The sequence below is a fragment of the Salmo salar genome, chromosome 26 (genome assembly GCF_965601325.2).
Source record: "Salmo salar chromosome 26, fSalSal1, whole genome shotgun sequence".
Taxonomy (NCBI): domain Eukaryota; kingdom Metazoa; phylum Chordata; class Actinopteri; order Salmoniformes; family Salmonidae; genus Salmo; species Salmo salar.
In genome coordinates, this window is record NC_138316.1 from 28386296 (window position 1) to 28407141 (window position 20846).

The 20846-nt window shown below is 48.7% G+C and overlaps 1 protein-coding gene across 3 annotated transcripts in view; it reads left to right on the forward strand.

Moving 5' to 3' along the window:
• Positions 1 to 19517, forward strand: part of LOC106587576 (adenylate cyclase type 2) — an 86141-nt gene extending 66624 nt beyond the window's left edge. Inside the window, exons 9-27 of one of the 3 annotated variants that reach the window (XM_014176099.3) lie at positions 172 to 330; positions 468 to 600; positions 703 to 891; positions 1139 to 1179; positions 1954 to 2013; positions 8885 to 8962; positions 9247 to 9313; positions 10945 to 11042; positions 11214 to 11298; positions 12055 to 12192; positions 12433 to 12537; positions 13051 to 13235; positions 13504 to 13618; positions 13804 to 13962; positions 15474 to 15620; positions 15725 to 15832; positions 17652 to 17766; positions 18818 to 18942; positions 19071 to 19517. In XM_014176099.3, coding sequence (XP_014031574.1) covers positions 172 to 330; positions 468 to 600; positions 703 to 891; positions 1139 to 1179; positions 1954 to 2013; positions 8885 to 8962; positions 9247 to 9313; positions 10945 to 11042; positions 11214 to 11298; positions 12055 to 12192; positions 12433 to 12537; positions 13051 to 13235; positions 13504 to 13618; positions 13804 to 13962; positions 15474 to 15620; positions 15725 to 15832; positions 17652 to 17766; positions 18818 to 18942; positions 19071 to 19217 — 2254 coding nt within the window. In that variant the 3' untranslated portion in view covers positions 19218 to 19517. Of the gene's footprint in view, positions 1 to 171; positions 331 to 467; positions 601 to 702; positions 892 to 1138; positions 1180 to 1953; positions 2014 to 8884; positions 8963 to 9246; positions 9314 to 10944; positions 11043 to 11213; positions 11299 to 12054; positions 12193 to 12432; positions 12538 to 13050; positions 13236 to 13503; positions 13619 to 13803; positions 13963 to 15473; positions 15621 to 15724; positions 15833 to 17651; positions 17767 to 18817 lie in introns of all 3 variants that reach the window. The other 2 variants (XM_014176096.3, XM_082969597.1) reach the window with 2 other exon arrangements.
• Positions 19518 to 20846: the final 1329 nt, after the last annotated feature.

Consider the following 20846-nt stretch of genomic DNA (forward strand, 5'->3'; position numbering starts at 1 on the left):
TGGTGAGTATGTGTGGCGTCAGTATGCATGTGTGCGCATGTTATGACAACAAGGAAGTAGTTGATTTGTTCAGCTGGCTCTGACGTCAAAGCAATAAGAAGGAATCCCAGGGAAACCTAAATGAACACACACACACACACACATCTGACAGATTCTGATCCCGCCCCTCAGACAAGTGCGCGAGGCCACAGGTGTGGACATCAACATGAGAGTGGGCGTGCACTCCGGCAACGTGCTCTGCGGTGTGATTGGCCTCCGCAAGTGGCAGTTTGACGTTTGGTCACATGACGTCACCCTGGCCAATTATATGGAGTCTGGAGGCTTACCTGGGTATGTTAGTAGTTGAGTTAACCATGTATGGTAAATCTTTAATCCTAATGGTGGCATTCATTATTAAGTTACTAGTGGTAACCTAGTCCTAGTAAGTGCATTTTACTAATAGTAACCCCCATCTTTGTCTTGATCAGGCGTGTCCACATCACTGAGGCCACCCTGAAGCACCTGAACAAGGCCTATGAGGTGGAGGAGGGCAACGGTGGGCTAAGAGATGCCTACCTGAAGGAGCTCAACATTCAGACATACCTTGTCATCGATCCTCGGGTGAGCTACCTCATTTAATGTATTACCTCCAGAATCCCTGACAAGGGGCTTATCTGTATATGTGAGACTGTACTCCTCGTTAACGTGTGTGTGTGTCATCAGTCTAAGGACCAGGCTCTGAACAGCCGCAGTATGCCCAAGCCGCGTGTGAATGATGGGCTGAAGATGCGGGCGTCAGTGAGAATGACCCGTTACCTGGAGTCCTGGGGCGCCGTCAAACCCTTCGCCCACCTACAGAGCAGAGAGGGGTACACCACGGACACCATGGTCAATGGAAAATCACGCTGCAAGGTGAGTGACGGCTGGGGGTCCACTGCATTATAACTGATGAAAAGATTACCAGACATACTTCCTCTAACAGAAATAGTCCACCTTACACATCAAATCAAGCATAACAGGTTGAAATGTATTGCTACAAGCATCAGTATTTCCTGTGGAAGACTGTTGTGACTGTTGATGGCATATTTACATGCTGCTTTACTTCTTGCTGTTTTACGCACGATGTGTATAACAACAGTTGTTTTAAAAAAAATTCTAGGACATCCCTCTGCGCACAGCTCACTCGAAGATCACTGAGAGGTAAGGAAGGCCAAGTCTGAGAACACAGAGAGGATCAGTTCATTTGTTTATATGTTAACAAGAGCCCTGAACTGGCATCATGTCAGAGTGGTGACGTCAGACTCTCCTTACTGGAGTAGTACTCCTGCTATGCATCAGTCTGTTGATACAGTGGGTGTTTATGGTTGTGGAGGTGTATTTAGGAAGCCAGTTCTTTTTTTGAATTACCAAATGCAAACAACAGATCAGTCACTGTACAGTAAATGTTAAGCGATTTGTAAGTCCACTTAATGTTACACGTATTGTATATAAAAACACAAACACATTTACTTTTTATAAGGTCATCAAGTTTGGTCGCAAAGGGCTTAGAGGTTGTCTCTTTTTCCCCATTACTGACAAAAGCTGAACCACTTGTGAGTGCAGTAGACAGGACAGGGAAATAAGAAAATTGCCCCGTAAGACCTTTTGTCTCGGCTGTGGTTCTAGTGGACACCGATACTGTGAATGGACACTTAACAGGAACCGGCTATGTTGCTTCCGATATGGTTGGTGGCCCTTCCTATGTTCTTTCATTTGGTCAGGAACAGTCCCTCTTCATGTCATGTTTAATAAAAACACAATAGTTTCTTTATTCAGTTACAATACAAGCTTTATTAATATTTGATCCATTCTATGGAGACAGACATTTGTTGTTTTAGCACACATGAATCCTCACATACAACACACAACAGTCCCATACAGCGACAACGGTCACCATGTTGAATGTGTCTATCTCTCACTGTTGGTCCCTGACAGCTTTGATGAGTCTGTAGAGGAGCCCTTCTCCTCGCCCGCCCCTCCGCTCAGCACCTATAAGTGAGTGGTGCCAGCCTGGCTCACAACGCAAGTTCTCCCTTCTGAGTGGAGGAGGAGAATCTTGATGTTTCACCAGCACCATTAACCTCCAACCCTTCTTTCTGGGTTAACACTTCTCCCTACCCCCCCATACTGCCTAGAGCTGCCTCCCTCTTCTGTATAACAGGGCACCACATGGATTCCCATGCCTTTACAAAGCAAGCAGGGCATAGTAACCACTCTCTACTAAGTGTTTAAAGTGTCTTTTTGTTTTCCCACTGGAGTTATGTGCTGTTATAAATACCTTGTGTGTGTGTGTCTGTCTGTGTGTGTGTCTGTCTTTGTGTGTCTCTGTCTGTGTGTGTGTTTCCTTCCTGGTGGGGCAGGGGGCACAGAGCAGGGGTACTGCTGGGAGACTCCTGTTCAGTCACCAGAGTTCAACTAACACACAACATCCTGCACACACACACATTATAGAATGAATGACACACCTCCCCCTTCTCTCTGTTTCCACTAATGCTGAGAATGGCCTAAACCAGTTGCCTCCCTGCACAGCACACTGGGACTGAATAACCTGCATGATCTTGGCTGGTTTACCAGCATCCATCTGTCTGTCTGTCTGTCTGTCTGTCTGTCTGCGTGTCGGTCTGTCTGTCTGTCTGTCTGTCTGCGTGTCGGTCGGTAGGTCTGTCTGTCTGCATGTCTGTCTGTCTGTCTGCGTGTCGGTCGGTCTGTCTGTCTGCGTGTCGGTCGGTCTGTCTGTCTGTCTGCGTGTCGGTCGGTAGGTCTGTCTGTCTGCATGTCTGTCTGTCTGTCTGCGTGTCGGTCGGTCTGTCTGTCTGCGTGTCGGTCGGTCGGTCGGTCTGTCTGTCTGCGTGTCGGTCGGTCGGTCTGTCTGTCTGCGTGTCGGTCGGTCGGTCTGTCTGTCTGCGTGTCGGTCGGTCTGTCTGTCTGTCTGTCTGTCTGCGTGTCGGTCGGTCTGTCTGTCTGTCTGTCTGTTTGCGTGTCGGTCGGTCTGTCTGTCTGTCTGCCTGCGTGTCGGTCGGTCTGTCTGCGTGTCGGTCGGTCTGTCTGTCTGCGTGTCGGTCAGTCTGTCTGTCTGCGTGTCGGTCGGTCTGTCCTTCTGCGTGTCGGTCGGTCTGTCTGTCTGCGTGTCGGACGGTCTGTCTGTCTGTCTGTCTGCGTGTCGGACGGTCTGTCTGTCTGTCTGTCTGCGTGTCGGTCGGTCTGTCTGTCTGTCTGCGTGTCGGTCTGTCTGTCTGTCTGCGTGTCGGTCTGTCTGTCTGTCTGCGTGTCGGTCTGTCTGTCTGTCTGCGTGTCGGTCTGTCTGTCTGTCTGCGTGTCGGTCTGTCTGTCTGTCTGTCTGCGTGTCGGTCGGTCTGTCTGTCTGTCTGCGTGTCGGTCGGTCTGTCTGTCTGTCTGCGTGTCGGTCGGTCTGTCTGTCTGCATGTCTGTCTGTCTGCGTGTCGGTCAGTCTGTCCGTCTGCGTGTCGGTCAGTCTGTCCGTCTACGTGTCGGTCGGTCTGTCCTTCTGCGTGTCGGTCTGTCTGTCTGTCTGCGTGTCGGTCGGTCGGTCTGTCTGTCTGCGTGTCGGTCGGTCGGTCTGTCTGCGTGTCGGTCGGTCGGTCTGTCTGCGTGTCGGTCGGTCGGTCTGTCTGCGTGTCGGTCGGTCGGTCGGTCTGTCTGCGTGTCGGTCGGTCTGTCTGTCTGTCTGTCTGCGTGTCGGTCTGTCTGTCTGTCTGCGTGTCGGTCTGTCTGTCTGTCTGCGTGTCGGTCGGTCTGTCTGCGTGTCGGTCTGTCTGTCTGCGTGTCGGTCGGTCTGTCTGTCTGTCTGCGTGTCGGTCGGTCTGTCTGTCTGTCTGTCTGCGTGTCGGTCAGTCTGTCTGTCTGTCCTTCTGCGTGTCGGTCAGTCTGTCTGTCTGCGTGTCGGTCGGTCTGTCTGTCTGTCTGCGTGTCGGTCGGTCGGTCTGTCTGCGTGTCGGTCGGTCGGTCTGTCTGCGTGTCGGTCGGTCGGTCTGTCTGCGTGTCGGTCGGTCTGTCTGCGTGTCGGTCGGTCTGTCTGTCTGCGTGTCGGTCGGTCGGTCTGTCTGTCTGCGTGTCGGTCGGTCGGTCTGTCTGTCTGTCTGCGTGTCGGTCGGTCTGTCTGTCTGTCTGCGTGTCGGTCGGTCTGTCTGTCTGTCTGTCTGCGTGTCGGTCAGTCTGTCTGTCTGTCTGCGTGTCGGTCAGTCTGTCTGTCTGTCTGTCTGCGTGTCGGTCTGTCTGTCTGTCTGCGTGTCGGTCAGTCTGTCTGTCTGCATGTCGGTCGGTCTGTCTGTCTGCGTGTCGGTCGGTCTGTCTGTCTGCGTGTCGGTCGGTCTGTCTGTCTGCGTGTCGGTCTGTCTGCGTGTCGGTCTGTCGGTCGTTCTGTCTGCGTGTTGGTCGGTCTGTCTGCGTGTTGGTCGGTCGGTCTGTCGGTCTGTCTGCGTGTCGGTCGGTCTGTTGGTCTGTCTGCGTGTCTGTCGGTCTGTCTGCGTGTCGGTCGGTCTGCGTGTCGGTCGGTCTGTCGGTCTGCGTGTCGGTCGGTCTGTCTGCGTGTCGGTCTGTCTGTCTGTCTGTCTGTCTGCGTGTCGGTCTGTCTGTCTGCGTGTCTGCCTGCGTGTCGGTCGGTCTGTCTGCGTGTCTGTCTGCGTGTCAGTCGGTCGGTCTGCGTGTCAGTCGGTCGGTCTGTCTGCGTGTCGGTCTGTCTGTCTGCGTATCGGTCGGTCTGTCTGTCTGTCTGTTTGCGTGTCGGTCTGTCTGTCTGTGTGTCGGTCAGTCTGCGTGTCTGTCTGTTTGCGTGTCGGTTGGTCTGTCTGTCTGTGTGTCGGTCAGTCTGTCTGTCTGTCTGCGTGTCGGTCGGTCTGTCTGCGTGTCGGTCGGTCTGTCTGCGTGTCGGTCGGTCTGTCTGCGTGTCGGTCAGTCTGTCTGCGTGTCGGTCGGTGTGTCTGTCTGCGTGTCGGTCGGTGTGTCTGTCTGCGTGGCGGTCGGTCTGTCTGTCTGCGTGGCGGTCGGTCTGTCTGTCTGCGTGGCGGTCGGTCTGTCTGTCTGCGTGGCGGTCGGTCGGTCTGTCTGCGTGGCGGTCGGTCTGCGTGTCGGTCGGTGTGTCTGTCTGCGTGTCGGTCGGTGTGTCTGTCTGCGTGTCTGTTTGCGTGTCAGTCAGTCGGTCTGTCTGTCTGTCTGTCTGCGTGTCTGTCTGTCTGCGTGTCAGCCGGTCTGTCTGCTTGTCTGTCTGCGTGTCAGCCGGTCTGCGTGTCAGCCGGTCTGTCTGCTTGTTTGTCTGCGTGTCAGCCGGTCTGTCTGCGTGTCAGCCGGTCTGTCTGCTTGTCTGTCTGCCTGTCAGCCGGTCTGTCTGCTTGTCTGTCTGCGTGTCTGTCTGTCTGTCTGTCTGTCTGTCTGTCTGTCTGTCTGTCTGCTTGTCTGTCTGCTTGTCTGTCTGCGTGCCAGTCTGTCTGTCTGCGTGTCAGTCTGTCTGTCTGCATGTCAGTCGGTCTGTCTGCGTGTCTGTCTGTCTGTTTGCGTGTCAGTCTGTCTGTTTGCGTGTCAGTCTGTCTGTTTGCGTGTCAGTCTGTCTGTTTGCGTGTCAGTCTGTCTGTTTGCGTGTCAGTCTGTCTGTTTGCGTGTCAGTCGGTCTGTCTGTTTGCGTGTCGGTTGGTCTGTCTGTCTGTGTGTCGGTCAGTCTGTCTGTCTGTCTGCGTGTCGGTCGGTCTGTCTGCGTGTCGGTCGGTCTGTCTGCGTGTCGGTCGGTCTGTCTGCGTGTCGGTCAGTCTGTCTGCGTGTCGGTCGGTGTGTCTGTCTGCGTGTCGGTCGGTGTGTCTGTCTGCGTGTCGGTCGGTCTGTCTGTCTGCGTGGCGGTCGGTCTGTCTGTCTGCGTGGCGGTCGGTCTGTCTGTCTGCGTGGCGGTCGGTCGGTCTGTCTGCGTGGCGGTCGGTCTGCGTGTCGGTCGGTGTGTCTGTCTGCGTGTCGGTCGGTGTGTCTGTCTGCGTGTCTGTTTGCGTGTCAGTCAGTCGGTCTGTCTGTCTGTCTGTCTGCGTGTCTGTCTGTCTGCGTGTCAGCCGGTCTGTCTGCTTGTCTGTCTGCGTGTCAGCCGGTCTGCGTGTCAGCCGGTCTGTCTGCTTGTCTGTCTGCGTGTCAGCCGGTCTGTCTGCTTGTCTGTCTGCCTGTCAGCCGGTCTGTCTGCTTGTCTGTCTGCGTGTCTGTCTGTCTGTCTGTCTGTCTGTCTGTCTGTCTGTCTGCTTGTCTGTCTGCTTGTCTGTCTGCGTGCCAGTCTGTCTGTCTGCGTGTCAGTCTGTCTGTCTGCATGTCAGTCGGTCTGTCTGCGTGTCTGTCTGTCTGTTTGCGTGTCAGTCTGTCTGTTTGCGTGTCAGTCTGTCTGTTTGCGTGTCAGTCTGTCTGTTTGCGTGTCAGTCGGTCTGTCTGTTTGCGTGTCAGTCGGTCTGTCTGTCTGCGTGTCGGTCTGTCTGTCTGTCTGCGTGTCGGTCGGTCTGTCTGTCTGTCTGCGTGTCGGTCAGTCTGTCTGTCTGCGTGTCGGTCGGTCTGTCTGTCTGCGTGTCGGTCGGTCGGTCTGTCTGCGTGTCGGTCGGTCGGTCTGTCTGCGTGTCGGTCGGTCTGTCTGCGTGTCGGTCGGTCTGTCTGCGTGTCGGTCGGTCGGTCTGTCTGCGTGTCGGTCTGTCTGCGTGTCGGTCGGTCGGTCTGTCTGCGTGTCGGTCGGTCGGTCTGTCTGCGTGTCGGTCGGTCTGTCTGTCTGCGTGTCGGTCGGTCGGTCGGTCTGTCTGTCTGCGTGTCGGTCGGTCGGTCTGTCTGCGTGTCGGTCGGTCGGTCGGTCTGTCTGCGCGTCGGTCGGTCGGTCTGTCTGCGCGTCGGTCGGTCGGTCTGTCTGCGTGTCGGTCGGTCGGTCTGTCTGCGTGTCGGTCGGTCGGTCTGTCTGCGTGTCGGTCGGTCGGTCTGTCTGCGTGTCGGTCTGTCTGCGTGTCGGTCGGTCGGTCTGTCTGCGTGTCGGTCGGTCGGTCTGTCTGCGTGTCGGTCGGTCGGTCTGTCTGCGTGTCGGTCGGTCTGTCTGTCTGCGTGTCGGTCGGTCGGTCTGTCTGTCTGCGTGTCGGTCGGTCTGTCTGTCTGTCTGCGTGTCGGTCGGTCTGTCTGTCTGTCTGCGTGTCGGTCTGTCTGTCTGTCTGCGTGTCTGTCTGTCTGTCTGTCTGCGTGTCGGTCAGTCTGTCTGTCTGTCTGCGTGTCGGTCAGTCTGTCTGTCTCTCTGTCTGCGTGTCGGTCTGTCTGTCTGTCTGCGTGTCGGTCGGTCTGTCTGTCTGCGTGTCTGTCTGTCTGCGTGTCGGTCAGTCTGTCTGTCTGCATGTCGGTCGGTCTGTCTGTCTGCATGTCGGTCGGTCTGTCTGTCTGCGTGTCGGTCGGTCTGTCTGCGTGTCGGTCGGTCTGTCTGTCTGCGTGTCGGTCTGTCGGTCGTTCTGTCTGCGTGTTGGTCGGTCTGTCTGCGTGTTGGTCGGTCGGTCTGTCGGTCTGTCTGCGTGTCTGTCGGTCTGTCTGCGTGTCGGTCGGTCTGCGTGTCGGTCGGTCTGTCGGTCTGCGTGTCGGTCGGTCTGTCTGCGTGTCGGTCGGTCTGTCTGTTTGTCTGTCTGCGTGTCGGTCGGTCTGTCTGTCTGTCTGTCTGCGTGTCGGTCTGTCTGTCTGCGTGTCTGCCTGCGTGTCGGTCGGTCTGTCTGCGTGTCTGTCTGCGTGTCGGTCGGTCGGTCTGTCTGTCTGCGTGTCTGTCTGCGTGTCAGTCGGTCGGTCTGTCTGCGTGTCGGTCTGTCTGTCTGCGTATCGGTCGGTCTGTCTGTCTGTCTGTTTGCGTGTCGGTCTGTCTGTCTGTGTGTCGGTCAGTCTGCGTGTCTGTCTGTTTGCGTGTCGGTTGGTCTGTCTGTCTGTGTGTCGGTCAGTCTGTCTGTCTGTCTGCGTGTCGGTCGGTCTGTCTGCGTGTCGGTCGGTCTGTCTGCGTGTCGGTCGGTCTGTCTGCGTGTCGGTCAGTCTGTCTGCGTGACGGTCGGTGTTTCTGTCTGCGTGTCGGTCGGTGTGTCTGTCTGCGTGGCGGTCGGTCTGTCTGTCTGCGTGGCGGTCGGTCTGTCTGTCTGCGTGGCGGTCGCTCTGTCTGTCTGCGTGGCGGTCGGTCGGTCTGTCTGCGTGGCGGTCGGTCTGCGTGGCGGTCGGTGTGTCTGTCTGCGTGTCGGTCGGTGTGTCTGTCTGCGTGTCTGTTTGCGTGTCAGTCAGTCGGTCTGTCTGTCTGTCTGTCTGCGTGTCTGTCTGTCTGCGTGTCAGCCGGTCTGTCTGCTTGTCTGTCTGCGTGTCAGCCGGTCTGCGTGTCAGCCGGTCTGTCTGCTTGTCTGTCTGCGTGTCAGCTGGTCTGTCTGCGTGTCAGCCGGTCTGTCTGCTTGTCTGTCTGCCTGTCAGCCGGTCTGTCTGCTTGTCTGTCTGCGTGTCTGTCTGTCTGTCTGTCTGTCTGTCTGTCTGTCTGTCTGTCTGTCTGTCTGTCTGTCTGCTTGTCTGTCTGCTTGTCTGTCTGCGTGCCAGTCTGTCTGTCTGCGTGTCAGTCTGTCTGTCTGCATGTCAGTCGGTCTGTCTGCGTGTCTATCTGTCTGTTTGCGTGTCTGTCTGTCTGTTTGCGTGTCAGTCTGTCTGTTTGCGTGTCAGTCGGTCTGTCTGTCTGCGTGGCGGTCGGTCTGTCTGTCTGCGTGGCGGTCGGCCTGTCTGTCTGTCTGTCTGCGTGTCGGTCGGTCTGTGTGTCGGTCGGTTGGTCGGTCTGTCTGCATCTGTCTGTTGGCCTCTGTGTGTGTCTGTCGGCCTCTGTGTGTCTGCTAGTCTACCTCTTCCTTATTGTTTGAGTGTTTTACAGGAACAAGTCCCAGAAGAGCAAGTTTGATGAGGAGCTGCACAATGAGATGACCACCACCATCGATGAGCTCAGCAACAAGTTAGTCTCAATAGTCACTAAATAGTCAAAAGACATTCAGAGAATAGTCACTAGGTAGGACCACAAGTTTAAGCCTAAACTCAGAATTAAGGATCTAATGTTATCTAATCTTCCTAGCCACCAACATATCCCTTGAGAAAAGTCTTATTTAGCCAATTGTGAATAATATTGACAAAGATGAGTCAAAGCTATCTGAACATTTATTTTAGCTATTGAGTTGTAAAGCTTGCACTCACACTCTTTCACACACTCTTCCTCACACTCTCTCCCCATGTGACCTCCAGGCAGTGGGTGAAGTCTGAGATTAGCAGTCTGGCTGTGTGGTTCCCTAAGAAAGAGCTGGAGAAACAGGTGAGTCTGTCTCAGAGCTGTCTAGACACCGTTGAGAGGAGCATTGCTGTCCTAGTATACACTGTAGTAGGTACATCTCCACAATGAACATCTCTAGAACCTTATAGATACAATATAAAGACATATCAGTTGTCTCTGGAATGAGTACATTTAACTATCAATTGACAGACTCTATGGTCTTCATACACTGGAGCGTTACTGTCCTAATATACAACATGTACATCTGTACAATGGCAATGTCAAGAGCCTTTATGTAAGATACAGTATAAAGAAAAACATTCATACATGACATTTTAGTTCCTAACCCTTACAACATGCTAAATGTTATATCGGCATCTATTTCTTTGGTTCAATCTCTTGATATCTCTGATTAGCCTACACAGACCACACCTGTTCTTAGCGCTTTCGGAAAGTATTCAGACCCCTTTCAAAAACCAAGCCATGAGGTTAAAGGAATTGTCCTAGGAGCACCGAGACAGGATTGTGTAGAGGCACAGATCTGGGGAAGGGTATCAAAGAATTCTGCAGCATTGAGGGTCCCCAAGACCACAGTGGCCTCTTTCATTCTTAAATGGAAGAAGTAACTACTAACTACCAAGACTCTTCCTAGAGCTGGCCGCCCAAGAAGGCAAACTCCAAGCGGGCTGTCATGTGCCTTTTATTGAGGAGTGGCTTCCGTCTAGCCACTCTACCATAAAGGCCTATTTGGTAGAGTGCTGCAGAGGGCCTTGGTCCCTCTGACAGAGCTCCAGAGTTCCTCTGTGGAGATGGGAGAACCTTCCACAAGGACAACCATCTCTGCAGCACTCTACCAAATAGGCCTTTATGGTAGAGTGGCTAGACGGAAGCCACTCCTCAATAAAAGGCACATGACAGCCCGCTTGGAGTTTGCCTAAAGGACTCACAGATGATGAGAAACAAGATTCTCTGGTCTGATGAAACCAAGATTGAACTCTTTGACCTGAATGCCAAGCGTCTTGTCTGGAGGAAACCTGGCACCATCCCCACTGTGAAGCATGGGACTGTGAGACTAGTCAGGATCAAGGAAAAGATGAACAACCCTAAGCACACAGCCAAAACAATGTAGGAGTGGCTTCGGGACAAGTCTCTGAATGTCCTTGAGTGCCCCAGCCAGAGCATGGACTTGAACCCGATCAAACATCTCTGGAGAGACCTGAAAATAGCTGTGCAGAGACGCTCCCCATCCAACCTGACAGTGCTTGAGAGGATCTGCAGAGAAGAATGGGAGAAACTCCCACAATACAGGTGTGCCAAGCTTTTAGCGTCATACCCAGGAAGACTCAAGGCTGTAATCGCTGCCAAAGGTGCTTCAACAAAGTACTGAGTAAAGGGTCTGAATACTTATGTAAATGCCATAATTTTATTTTGTTTTTAATAAACTTGCAAACATTTCTAAAAACCTGTTTTTGCCTTGTCATTATGGGGTATTGTGTGTTGATTGATAAGGAAATGTTTTAAAAAAAATAATTTTTAGAATAACGTTGTAACATAACAAAATGTGGGAAAAGTCAAGGGGTCTGAATACTTTCTGAATGCACTATACATACTGTAAAAACTGTGTTCTTAGTATTTGTGAGAGGTTCAAACATGACTTCTTCTTTCCTCCCCAGTACCGAGCCATTGATCTGCCCATGTTCAAGCACTACATTGGCTGTGCCACTTTCATCTTCTTCTGCATCTTTGTGGTTCAGATGTTTGTGACAAAAGAGTGAGTGATTTTCCCTTATGGCTATACAAAATATATTTCTCAACCGATATTGACTGGTGCAGTAGTAATAATAGTTGTTCCTCTTAAACCATGGAAACAATAATGGCATGACAACCAATATTTGAACTTTTGGGATTCAGTGTTGGATCTTTTCCCTTCTTCATCCCTCAGTTCCAAAATGTTGGGAATGTCGTTTGGAGTGCTGGCCTGTGTCCTCCTGTTGACCCTGGGCATCTGTTTCGCAGGTCACCTGCAGGTCAGTGGGAGTTTTAGGCTTAGGTCACAACAAGGCCTATTTCTGGACAGGGCAAGGCTTAGTTGACTGTGTGTGGGGGTGGGGTACTGTGTGTGTGTACTGTGTGTATTTCTTACTGTGACAGTGGAAACACGCTTTCTGGCTAGGATGCATAAGCTATTCCATCTATCCCCGGGTCTTTTCCTGTGAAGCTGTACGTTGATGTTATGTGGCAATTGACAGCTGGTGCATACCATCTCAATGCCATGGTGCAGACAGACAGGTAGTGTAGTTATTACATTCACTAGTCAGAGATACACCGAGTGTACAAAACATTAGGAACACCTTCCTACTATAATACCCCATTCAAAGGCACTTAAATCTTTTGTCTTGCCCGTTCACCCTCGGAATGACACACAAACACAATCCATGTCTCAATTGTCTCAAGGCTTAAAAATCCTTCTTTAACTGGTCTCCTCCCCTTCATCTACACTGATTTAAAGTGGATTTAACAGGAGACATCAATAAGGGATCATAGCTTTCACTTAGTCAGTCTATTTCATGGAAAGAGCAGTTGTTCCTAATGTTTTGTACACTCAGTGTATTATCCTGTCTTTCTGAAAATAGACTGAACATTCAGTGCTGCTGTGTTAGTAAGTCACACATTGTCTCTTCCATGCATTTCACCCCCCATATACACACTCATCTCTTCCCCTCTTCCCCTCCTATCCACTCCTCCTCTCCCATGGCTGGATGCCTCACTCCTCCCACCCTCAGCGGTTGTTTCCGGAGAAGTTGTCGTCCTGCCAGTGGCTGCCTGCTGTGTCCGAGGCAGTGGTCAAGAGGCCGTGTGTGCGCCTCCCTCTGGTCACTATCACCACTGCGGTCATCATCATCCTAGCAGTCTTCAACCTGGTAAGTTAACGCAACAACTCACTATCTCACAGCTCACTGATTAAACATAGAACAGAATGCCCTCACGTGTACATGCAATTACAAACTTTTTATAGCAACAAGAGCATTAGCGTCTTATTGTAAGAAGAACATCAAGTCATCAACAGACATGCCAATAACACATGCTTTACAGCCTTTTTGTTTTCGGAGTCAGACCCACTTAGCGGTTGATTGTCAATCAAATCTTCTTGTTCCCTCTAGTGCTTCATCCAGACGAAGTCACCGTGTGATATCAATAGTAACCCTGATCTGATTCGATCTGACAACTCCAGTGAGCAACATCCAGGCAGCCTGTTCTACCTGCCGGTGAGTGATGCCTACAATATCCCTCACTAACAGGTCTTCTGTAGCTCAGTTGATAGAGCACGGCCCGCTTGCAACACACAGTTATGAAATTATACTTTCCATTTCAGTGTTTTTATTGTTGTTTGCAAATATATACTCAGCCATTTCAAATAAATATAATCAATTACAAATAATAAACATTGAAATGAAGAACTGGCACTTTCCATTGATGATTTTCATGGTCTCCTCACTCCATTATCTGTCTGTCTGTCTGTCTGTCTGTCTGTCTGTCTGTCTGTCTGTCTGTCTGTCTGTCTGTCTGTCTGTCTGTCTGTCTGTCTGTCTCTCTGTCTGTCTGTCTGTCTGTCTGTCTCGGTGTCTGTCTCTCTCGGTGTCTGTCTCTCTCGGTGTCTGTCTCTCTCGGTGTCTCTCTGTCTCTCTCGGTGTCTCTCTGTCTCTCTCGGTGTCTCTCTATTTCTCTCTCTCGGTGTCTCTCTATTTCTCTCTCTCGGTGTCTCTCTATTTCTCTCTCAGTACTCTGTGTTCAGCTGTATCCTGGCTCTCATAGCTTGTGGAGTGTTCCTGAGGGTGAGCTTTGAGGTTAAAGTGGTCTTCCTCACCCTGGCCTCCGCAGCCTACTACATCATCATCCTCAGCGCCAAGGCTGGTCTCTTCAGCTGCTATGGACAAATGCTTTACAACCAACTCAATGAAAACAGGTACTATAGCATGTGTTGTGTACCAGGCCTGGGGTAGATTCAGTTTTCAATTCAAGAAGTGATTCAGGAACATTTATATATTATTAAGTCATTTCTGATTTGTTTTCTATGAAGGTTGTTTCAATTCATTAATTGAATTTCAATCCACTTACTGAATTGACCCCAACACTGTTCTGTACTGTGCATCAAACACCTGGTACTATATCCTACCTGGTTTATACTGAGCTTTACTTTAGATTACCTCTAACACCTGAGCTCTGTGTTCCAGAACTGAGGACTCTGGGACCATCCTGAGAGCGTTGGGGCTGGTCAAACACCCTAAGGTGATGAGCTGCATATACATCACCTTGTTCCTGGTCACCATGCTCATCATCTCACAACAGGTCAGGACATGTTCCTCTTCTTTGTTGGCCTCTGTTCTCCTCTCATTGTCTTGTCCCCTCTCTTCCCCTACACCCCTCTTCCAATACCCCTCTCTTCCCCTCTCTACCCCTCTCTTTCTCTACCCCCCTCTTCCACTACCTCTTTCCTTTTACTACTAAATGACCACATCACTTCTGTCCTGTAGAATGAGTCATGCTTCCGCCAGGACTTCCTTCTGAAGAACAAGAACCGTACGGAGCAGGATGAGATCGAGACCAGGGAGAACCTGAATCGCCTACTCCTGGAGAACGTGCTGCCGGCCCATGTGGCTGCGCTGTTTGTCGGGGAGAATAAAAAGAACGAGGTGGGATTCCTCACAAACACTTTACTTACTGAGAAGTACAAGGTAGGAGTCCAGGATGGATGACTGGTAGTCGACTGAGTCCAACTCATTCTCCCCTCCTCCTCCTATCTGCACTGGGGTCCCATCTCCACTGGCCTGCACTCACTAAAGCTTAGTGGGAAACACTTAGTAGTGGAATTGATTGGATTTACCTGTAAATGCTTTATTACGATGTCCAGTAGTGTGGTTATGGGATGGAACCCCCAGGGTAGGGCGGTCCCACTTCTATGGATCATTGTACCGTATATCAGTGCCTGTCTGACTCCACCTACCAACCCACAACTCCATGAATCAGCCCCTTCATCGGAATTGTGATGTCATCTTTGTGTCAGCATGGTAGAGACAGAGCCACTGCATTCTTACAGCAACATCCTCAACTCCTACTACCCCTACTCAGTCACTCTCAAATAGTCCACATTCAACATCAACTCCTGCTGCCCCTACTCTTGGCCACTCTCAAATAGTCCACATGATACAGACATAAATACACTAGACAAACCACTGATAAGTCACTTAATCAAAATAGTGTAATTAAAGTTAAAAGAAATTAACAATATTCTGAACAAGTTTGACAATACTCTGTAATATATTTTTGTCTTACTTCATAAGATATGACAAACTTGCAGAAATTCAGAGCTTGGCCTACTTTTACTGCTGAAGGCCATGGACATCCCCTCCACTATGATGTCTCCCTCACTCCGGCCCTGCACAGCCCAGTCACAGTGTTATGACCAGTGTGTTACTAAATCACCATGGACACTGACACACTTTGACTAAGGTCTTTAAGTCAGTGACAGAGAAAATAATTCAGCCTTTGTATAAATGTGGTTTAACTATTTACTCTTGACATGTTTTTCTGGAAGCACAAACACAACAGAACAGCTATTTGTGTTTGACATGTAGGTTACAGCCTGAGAAGTAGTCTACTGAAGCTGCTTCAGTTAAAGATGAGTGTTCATCAGCTTAGCTTGAACACTGCATATACCTGACAATAGTAATCCCAATTGATGACACATTGTCAAATCAAACAAACACAACAAAAAGCATGAGAAAAAAAACAAGTACAAATATGCTTTGAAGTTTTCCTCAGAGATTTGACATCTAGGAGCAGAAGCATGGGACTTCGATGGTCTCCCTCTCTCCCAGAGAATGGGTTTTAGAGTCCCCGTTTAACATTGGCTACTCTTGTACAGCCTAATCACTGGCCATGTCCTTGCCAGACGTCAACACAGTGAACACAGTGAAAACAGTTAGGAACGTCTAGCACTGGAGGAACTGTTGTGAGCCTGCCCCTCTCATCATTCTGAATTGTCTTTCTCTTAAAGATGTGGCTCTGTGCTCTAATGTCTCATATTTCTTGTGTGAACCTGAAACTTCCCTATATCTCTGTTGTGAAGTGTATGTCTATGTTCTTCTGCTTAGTGTTCCTACATGGCATTCCCTCTTAAGTTGTAGCCCTGCTTCCTCCTCAGGATCTGTACTACAAGTCATATGACTGTGTGTGCGTGATGTTCGCATCGGTACCGGACTTCAAAGAGTTCTACACAGAGTGTGACATCAACAAGGAAGGTCTGGAGTGTCTGAGGCTCCTCAACGAGATCATAGCAGACTTTGATGAGGTCAGAGAACCGCATCAACAAACAAAAATTGCACATGTCCCAGTAATAGAAATAAGTACACAGCTAACCCTGGCTCACACATCCACTTGTTTACCCACACACAGCTACTGTCCAAGCCCAAGTTCAGTGGAGTTGAGAAGATCAAGACCATCGGAAGCACTTATATGGCAGCCGCAGGGCTGAGTGGCACCCCAGGACAGGAGAATAACCAGGTCGCTACTAACTATTTGACCCAGGTCATGTGGAATGGGAGGGGTTACACAGCATGCAACTGTGCATACCTTTTGATTGTCTATACTATAGAACTTTACCATAAAACCTGGTTAACGACGCAGTATAGATAAAGTTGTGTATGTACAGTTGAAGTCAAAAGTTTACATACACCTTAGCCAAATACATTTAAACTCAGTTTTTCACAATTCCTGACATTTAATCCTAGTAAAAATTCCCTGTCTTAGGTCAGTTAGGATCACCACTTTTATTTTAAGAATGTGAAATGTCAGAACAATAGTAGAGAGAATGATTTATTTCAGCTTTTATTTCTTTCATCACATTCCCAGTGGGTCAGAAGTTTACATACACTCAATTAGTATTTGGTAGCATTGCCTTTAAATTGTTTAACTTGGGTCAAATGTTGTGGGTAGCCTTCCACAAGCTTCCCACAATAAGTTGGGTGAATTTTGGCCTATTCCTCCAGACAGAGCTGGTGTAACTGAGTCAGGTTTGTAGGCCTCTTTGCTTGCACACGCTTTTTCAGTTCTGCCCACAAATTTCTATAGGATTGAGGTCAGGACTTTGTGATGGCCCCTCCAATACCTTGACTTTGTTGTCCTTAAGCCATTTTGCCACAACTTTGGAAGAATGCTTGGGGTCATTGTCTATTTGGAAGACCCATTTGCGACCAAGCTTTAACTTCCTGACTGATGTCTTGAGATGTTGCTTCGATATATCCACATCATTTTCCGTCCTCATGATGCCATCTATTTTGTGAAGTGCACCAGTCCCTCCTGCAGCAAAGCACCCCCACAACATGATGCTGCCACCACTGTGCTTCACGGTTGGGATGGTGTTCTTCTGCTTGCAAGCCTCCCCCATTTTCCTCCAATCATAACAATGGTCATTATGTCCAAACAGTTCTATTTTTGTTTCGTCAGACCAGAGGACATTTTTCCAAAAAGTACGATCTTTGTCCCCATGTGCAGTTGCAAACCGTAGTCTGGCTTTTTTATGGCGGTTTTGGAGCAGTGGCTTCTTCCTTGCTGAGCGGCCTTTCAGGTTATGTCGATATAGGACTCGTTTTACTGTTGATATAGATACTTTTGTACCTGTTTCCTCCAGCATCTTCACAAGGTCCTTTGCTGTTCTGGGATTGATTTGCACTTTTCGCACCAAAGTACGTTCATCTCTAGGAGGCAGAACGCGTCTCCTTCCTGAGCGGTATGACGGCTGTGTGGTCCATGGTGTTTATACCTGCGTACTATTGTTTGTACAGATGAACGTGGTACTTTCAGGCGTTTGGAAATTGCTTCCAAGCATGCACCAGACTTGTGGAGGTTTATACATTTTTTTCTGAGGTCTTGGCTGATTTCTTTTGATTTTCCCATGATGTCAAGCAAAGAGGCACTGAGTTTGAAGGTAGGCCTTGAAATACATCCACAGGTACACCTCCAATTGACTCAAATTATGTCACTTAGCCTATCAGAAGCTATGACATAAATTTCTGGATTTTTCCAAGCTGTTTAAAGGCACAGTCAACTTAGTGTATGTACACTTCTGACCCACTGGAATTGTGATACAGTGAATCATAAGTGAAATAATCTGTCCGTAAACAATTGTTTGGAAAATTACTTGTGTCATGCACAAACTAGATGTCTTAACCGACTTGCCAAAACTATAGTTTTTAACAAGAAATTTGCGCAGTGGTTGAAAAACTAGTTTTAATGACTCCAACCTAAGTGTATGAAAACTTCTGACTTCAACTGTAAGTAGTAGTGTCCTGTGTGTGGACTTTGATGAACTGTGTTGTTTCAGGATCGAGATAGGCAGCAGGCACAGATAGGGAACATGGTAGAGTTTGCCATTGCTCTCATTGGCAAGCTGGATGGCATCAACAGACACTCCTTCAACAGTTTTAGGCTGCGTGTGGGTGAGTAAAGCTTGGGCACTGGCCTGGGCATATATGAACTATATTCATTAACTAGTACCATATACAATAACTACCCATTACGTCTGCAATGCGTTCGGTTCCATCCATCTTTATTAGGGTTTCATTGGTTGTTGTTCTAGTGCTAAGGGTTTTTCCTGAACAGCTGCACCTGACCCGGTCAGGAGAAATTGTGAGCTCTAGTTATAGAACAAAACACTCCTTGGCCTGCGATACCCTGTCTATCTAACCACGTAGGACATTCTTTCTGTCCACAATAGCTAACATTGACTCTCCCTGTGTACTGTTATTTTTAATTTTTTTCATTTTCCCTGTGTACTGTTGTGACATAGTTCTCAGACAGCTTATTCTGAGCAGATCCCCCAGGCTTTAGGAAAACATTTAGAATACTTGAGAGATAAAAGCACAGATTAGGGTTTTAATACATAAACACAGAAAGCTGGCATGAAACACAAATAAAATTCAAAGGACTGGTGCGTCAAAGGATTTATTCACGTGTCCCAAGAAAAATCTAAATAACAAATGAAGTCCACATAATTCTCCCTGGAAGACATTTTTTATTCCAACATGAACGACTGGCAGAACGACTGGCAGTGGTGGCAGGTAGCCTAGCGGTTAAGAGTTGGGCCAGTAACCAAAAGGTTGCTGGTTCAACTTACCGAGCTGACTAAGTGAAACATCTGTCGCTGTGCCCTTGCGATACCCCAATTGCTCATGTAAGTCGCTCTGCATAAAAGCGTCTGCTAAATGACTAAAACGGAAATGTAAAATGTCTTTGACATCCAGTGGTTGACTCAGCCAGACAAGCTGATGGTACTTGTTTGACCCTGTTAGTGTATATCACTGCATTGAGGATGTCATTTGTATTTTATTTCCAGTTGTTTTCTGTGTCATCATGCTGTTCTCAGACATAAAATCAGTCAGTCTAGCTGATAGTCAGTGTCTTGGTCATCACATTCTTGTGGCTTGTTAGACTACTCTGCAGGTATCTCGTTATGTGTGCCCTGTGTCACTGTCTGCCTGCTTTTCACAGGCATTAACCATGGGCCTGTTATTGCTGGAGTGATTGGAGCCAGAAAACCTCAGTATGACATCTGGGGCAACACCGTCAACGTGGCCAGTAGGATGGAGAGCACTGGAGAGCTGGGCAAGATTCAGGTTCAGTACAACAACCTAGTATTGTCCTTGCTAGTCTGGCTGGAGAGATTACCTATAACCACACAAAAACCATGGCTGCATGCATTCAGCATAATAATGTCTTGTTCCTTGCTTCGTCTCTGCTCCAGGTCACAGAGGAGACATCGGACGTGCTCCAGAAGCTGGGCTACTCCTGTGAGTGCCGAGGCCTCATCAACGTCAAGGGAAAAGGCGAGCTGACAACCTTCTTTGTGTGTACGGACATGAGCAAGCAGCAGGGAATGGGCCTGAGCTGAGGTCTACGGTGAGCACACTACTGTGTGCGGACTCTGGGCCTGGTAGCGCATATGTGTCCTGGGTCGGTCGCAGGACATCCAAGGACACAGTCTAATTACATGAACGCACATAAGTTAACATTCTTAGAGTAAGCCTATCAGAGCACACAAATATAATCCATCTCAGTGCTTCAGTCAGCGATGATCCGGACCGGACCAGAACAAGACCTTGTGGTCCTAGAGGTTATATTTTGGATTATTCATGTTTCCAGGAATCCCTTTGGGAGATTCTTCATTGGAAATAAATGCTTAGTGCTGCTGTTTTTTTTTTTTTTTTGAGATCCAGTTAATGTGTGCATTCAATTAGACTGACATGGTTACGTCAAGCACTGCTCATCGTCATACTGGATTCCATCACCTGATATTCCTGGAATCATGAGCTGCACCGAAAACATCTTCAGTCTGCGCAAAACTGAGCTGTTTATCAAGCAAATGGTGACCAAAACAATGGAGTGAGTGCTGCTGCATGTGGAGTGAGTGTACATACTCTGTCATGGTTTTATAGACCTTAAAAAAGGAGACTAAGCGAAATTACGTTGTCACGAGCTGCACCGCAGATATTGCGATGAGTGAGATGCAAGACTTCGCTCTCATACAGTTTGTGCACGGGTTCCGTTCACGCTGTTACAGCATGGTAGCAACGGAACCAAAACAGCGGAGAAGTTTAAACTTGCGCTTCAACGCTCTGTTGTGGAAATTGACCCACTATGCTGTTTACTTTAGGCATCTACGTCATATCGCTGAGTCTATCTTTAACACAGTTTGTGTTTAGTGAACAGTCACCCTCTAATTTATTTTTCTGTTTGGTTTGTACGACCATGGGACTAAATGTAAATATTGAAGCCAAATATCCTGAAACAGCTGAGACCGATGGACAGTCTGTTCTATTACTGTGTAATGGACAGTTTATATGGTATGTCTTTCAAAAATAATCTGACAAATAAGTGCTATATGCACAGTACAATCCAGTTTAAAGAGTAAAACAACATTCTGGTGACTAATGAAAAGCTTAATTTGACTGAAACAAATTGATCTTGAGAGCCTAACTCAGTGCTGTGCAGTATGCTTCAGCCATATTAGTTGTAAATGTATAGATTGCATTGACTAGCCAACAAACTGCAGTATGCTGCCTGGGAATCGCTGGTCAAATTAATATTCTATTTGGTGTCCTTTGTGTACTTAAACAACACACAGGTTTGAATAATACTATGACAATGCCCTTTTAGTATAAGCACCATTTTGAAAAGACCACCTGAAATCTCAGCCTGTTTGGTGGGATGGAGCTTTGGCCAGGCAGTAAATGAGTTAAGACCGATAAGAGTTCCAAACCTCTCGGCCAATAACAGCTTGTTTTCAGCTCTCCACTCCCCAATCACAGTCCTAGCAAAGAGCAAATTTAGCTAAGAAGCTGTTTGACCATTGTTTAATTGAAAACAATCACAGTAACATACTTAATTGTTACCCATAAATTATTTGATAGATAAAAAAGGTCCAAGGCAGACGTTTAAGACACGGAAAACTGACTTGTCCTGTGGCCTTACTGAACGTCGGACACATTCGTTTGGCAGTCAACGTCTGTCGTGTTGCTTT